Genomic DNA, 3,880 nt, shown 5'->3' with positions numbered 1-3,880 from the left:
TGGTTGTCTCTTTGTCTCCTTACTGGGTGTTTCTTTGCCAGGGTAACGTAAATTTCTGCCAGTCGATCTTTTCTTCCGTGTGTCTTTCCTGGGTTCTTTCCAGCAGGGAAATCACTACGGGGTGGGAAGGAGGTAGACCGGTGGGCAGGGCCAAAGTCCGGCCAGGTAGAATATGTAAAGAGGCGGGCGGATCTATGCTAATGAACTAAGGATAGGGAGGTCCGGGTCAGCTCAGCTTTTTTAGAGAGAGATCTCAGAGCTGTGAGGTTATCCAAGAGCGGAGCCTGATTGAAAGGAGAAGGCTCAAGGCTAGCGGACTGAGGCCCCCGATCCAGAGCCGGCGTCCCTGCCGTACCGGGGAGCCGGCCATGCCTCCGCGGGAACTGGCTGAGTCGGAGCCGCCTCCGGTCCGGGCCCCGACCCCTCCCCCGCGGCGGGGCAGCGCGCCCCCGGAGCTGGGCATCAAGTGCGTGCTGGTGGGCGATGGGGCGGTGGGCAAGAGCAGCCTCATCGTCAGCTACACCTGCAATGGGTACCCAGCCTGCTATCGACCCACTGCGCTGGACACCTTCTCCGGTACTGTTTGGTTCGGGCGTGGGGGATGGGCTTGGGACTGGACTGGATCAGGCCAGGGGCCCAGGACCACGCACTAGCTATATAGGGTTCTGTTCTTCTCATTGGATGTGTGGGTGATTGGGAGGGCAAGGAGGCACCCATAGAGCAGACAAAAAGCCCAGGGCACGAAGTCCAGGAATACAGTCTGGACTCTCCCATTCTATTACATTTATCTGGGCTTCAGTTTCTGAAGGATCTGGGCCCCAAGGCCCTTTCCCTTTCAAATGTATTTTGATTCTAGGAATCCTACTGTGGGGGTGGAGAGTGGAGGGTGGAGGGGCGGAGGTCTCAGACACTTAAGAGATGGAGCAAGGAGTATCGATTTGAAGGAAATGATTTCCTGACTTTCTCTCAATGCAGTACAAGTCTTGGTGGATGGAGCTCCTGTCCGGATTGAGCTCTGGGACACAGCTGGACAGGTAAGAAGAATAACCACTTAACTTGACCTTGAGACCCCAGAAGGAGTGGAGGGAGGAGAGTCCCCCAGCCTCATCATCCATCAGCCTTTAAAAAATATTTTACTGATGCTTAAAAAAAATCTTACTCTCACTTTCCATTGATTCCTCTCCCTATTCCCCAGTCAGTTCACAAGTACTTACTAAGTCCCAGGCACTTTACTAAGTGCTAGCAATACACATTGAAAAAAATCTAGGCCCTTCTATTCTAGAGGGGGGAAACAGCTCATAAAAACAACTTGGAAGGTGGAAGAGATGGGGGTTGACGGGAGAAAATGTTAGGTATCACTATAGAACAAAGAAGTATCTAAGGGAAACGCCCATTTATTGACCATGTCTGAAAATGCATGCCTCATTCTGTGCCTGTAGTCCACCTCTTTTTTATTACCTAAATTCCTTGGTGTGAGATGGGCCAGAAAGGGAGGATATTTAGCTTAAGGCACAAAAATGCCTTAAATGTTAGCTTCATCCAGTCTCAGTTGAGGAACTGAATTTCCTAACCAGCCCTTCCCTTTATCTTCACCAACTTTTTGCTGATTCTAATTTATTTCTTGCTCCCCTAGGAGGACTTTGATCGACTTAGATCCCTCTGTTACCCAGACACAGATGTCTTCTTGGCTTGCTTCAGTGTCGTGCAGCCTGGCTCCTTCCAAAACATCACAGAGAAATGGCTGCCTGAGATTCGAACCCACAACCCCCAGGCCCCTGTTTTGCTAGTGGGCACTCAGGCTGATTTGCGGGACGATGTGAATGTACTGATCCAGTTGGACCAGGGGGGTCGAGAAACACCTGTGCCACATCCCCAGGCTCAGGGTTTGGCTGAAAAGATCCGAGCCCGAGGATACCTGGAGTGCTCTGCTTTGACTCAAAAGAACTTGAAAGAGGTGTTTGATGCAGCTATTCTCAGCGCCATCGAGCACAAGGCCAGATTGGAGAAGAAGCTCAACGCCAAGGGCGTCCGGACACTCTCCCGATGCAGATGGAAGAAATTCTTCTGTTTTGTTTGAGCCCCTGCAGTGGGGAGGGGAGCAGGAGGCTAGAGATGCCTGGAACCATGGGGCCACGGGAAACCTCGGAGCTGCGGGCAGAAGCAGCTCTGAGTTACCTTCGAGTGGTGTGGACCTTTCCTGGTGATTGTAGGAACAGAGCCGTTAACTGTTCACTTTGTTTGACCTTTTTGGGTTGTTGTCCTTCATTCTGGAAAACAACCATAACATCAGGGAGGGGATGCCATGACATTCAAGTGAATTGGATTTAAGTGAGGAGGGCTGGGCAAAGTCACCAGCCTCTCCTTTTCCTCCAGAGCTATTTGGGTCTAATGGCAAGATTTGGATAAGATCGACTGGAGATGGCCCAGATGGGAAATTGACCTTTTTAAACTTAGATCTTTCCCTGATCTGTTTGTCTGAGGCACCACCCATTCAGTGATTAAGGATAGGTAGAATAGGTAAGAATTGAGGCAAAGAATGGCCTCTTTTACCTAATTAAAAAAGAATCTGGGAGGAGACCCTCCGGGTTTCTGACCCAAACAGAAACAAAATGAGTGCTACATTCACTCTTATCAGTCAGGGCCCAAACTATGACCAATTGGAACTTGGCCTGGGATTTAAGCCCTGTAGGAGGGAAGGTACCTGGAGTCTGCTTCAGAGGGACAGTTTACCCTTAAGAAAGCAGCATTTTCCTTCAGGTGACTAACAGTCTAGGGCTCTAATTCAGTGGGGTTTTTGAGCATGGGCTCCCAAGCCAATACAACTCTGAACTAGCAAAAATCCTTGCTTGGGTTCTCTCCAGGGGAAAAAAAAAGTCTCTTGTGGCCCACAGATTCTGGTACAAGGAAGGGAGAACCTGGCCAGAATATCTTAGTACTGGACTCATCCAAGAGGACAACTAGTTGAAAAGAAGTGTTTACAATAGACAAGGGCTCTAAGGAACCTTGGGCAAAAGTCTGTAATGGAAGAGAGCTCTTTTGAGAAAGGAGACAGGAAGGAAGGTACTAAAATGATGGGATGAGGAGGTAGGTAAGGAGAAAGGTGTGAGGAGAGCATGCTGGGAGAGATTGAGAAGATGGGTATTTGGGCAAGCTTTTACTATAGAAGAAAGATCTTTGGGAACAAGACCGTTTGGCAAGAGAGATAAGGAAGCTGGGAGGGAAAGGAGAAGAGGAAAAAGACTGCTGCTGAGGGGAGATGGGAGGGACCTGTCAAGGGCTCCTCCCTGGGCCTGCCTTCAGCTCCATCTCTGCCTAAGGCCAGAGAGGGAGGGGCCACCTGGGGCTCTGATGAGAATAGCTCTCTCACTCCTTTCTCACTACTGCCCAAACTGGCTGGACAGGAGTGGGGGAGTGAGGGCTGAATCTTGGAGAAGGGGGTTCCTGGAGGGGAGGGGCACAACAGCAATAGGGAGAAGCAGAGGAGATCCTTCCTGAGGGTCCAATCCCTAATGGTTAGGAAATGTAGAAGGGACTCTGGAGTTATGTCTACTAATAAAAGTCTCAAACGTCTGAAATTGATGTTTTGATCTGTCATTTCCCATGCTACCTTGGACTGAGGCTGCGTGCGAGATCCCCTGACCTTCACCAGCTCTATTCCATATTTTTACTCGGGATCTTTGGGTGTGAATATGATGGGAACCCACAGGGTTAACTAGGAGTAGGGCTTGTGGACTCCTAAAAGTGGAACAGGAATAGGGCCTGAAGTTTGCAATAATGCCATGAGAAATTAATGGGAGGCATAGAGTTGACTTAAAGTCATTAAATCCAATCCTTTGATTTTGTAGATAAGGAAACTGAGGTCCCCGAGATGCTAAGTGAC

At 49.7% G+C, this 3,880-nt stretch overlaps 1 protein-coding gene across 1 annotated transcript; it reads left to right on the top strand.

Annotated features, from left to right (window-relative positions):
• The first annotated feature begins 213 nt into the window (after positions 1-213).
• Positions 214-3,575, top strand: RHOV (ras homolog family member V). Its single transcript, XM_051973474.1, has 3 exons — positions 214-576; positions 976-1,034; positions 1,634-3,575. Exons 1-3 carry the CDS (start codon positions 369-371, stop codon positions 2,075-2,077), a joined length of 711 nt encoding a protein of 236 aa, XP_051829434.1. The 5' UTR covers positions 214-368; the 3' UTR covers positions 2,078-3,575.
• The last annotated feature ends 305 nt before the right edge of the window (positions 3,576-3,880 follow it).

Source organism: Antechinus flavipes, chromosome 2, assembly GCF_016432865.1.
Source record: "Antechinus flavipes isolate AdamAnt ecotype Samford, QLD, Australia chromosome 2, AdamAnt_v2, whole genome shotgun sequence".
Lineage (NCBI taxonomy): Eukaryota > Metazoa > Chordata > Mammalia > Dasyuromorphia > Dasyuridae > Antechinus > Antechinus flavipes.
This window is presented reverse-complemented; position numbering and strand designations above follow the sequence as displayed.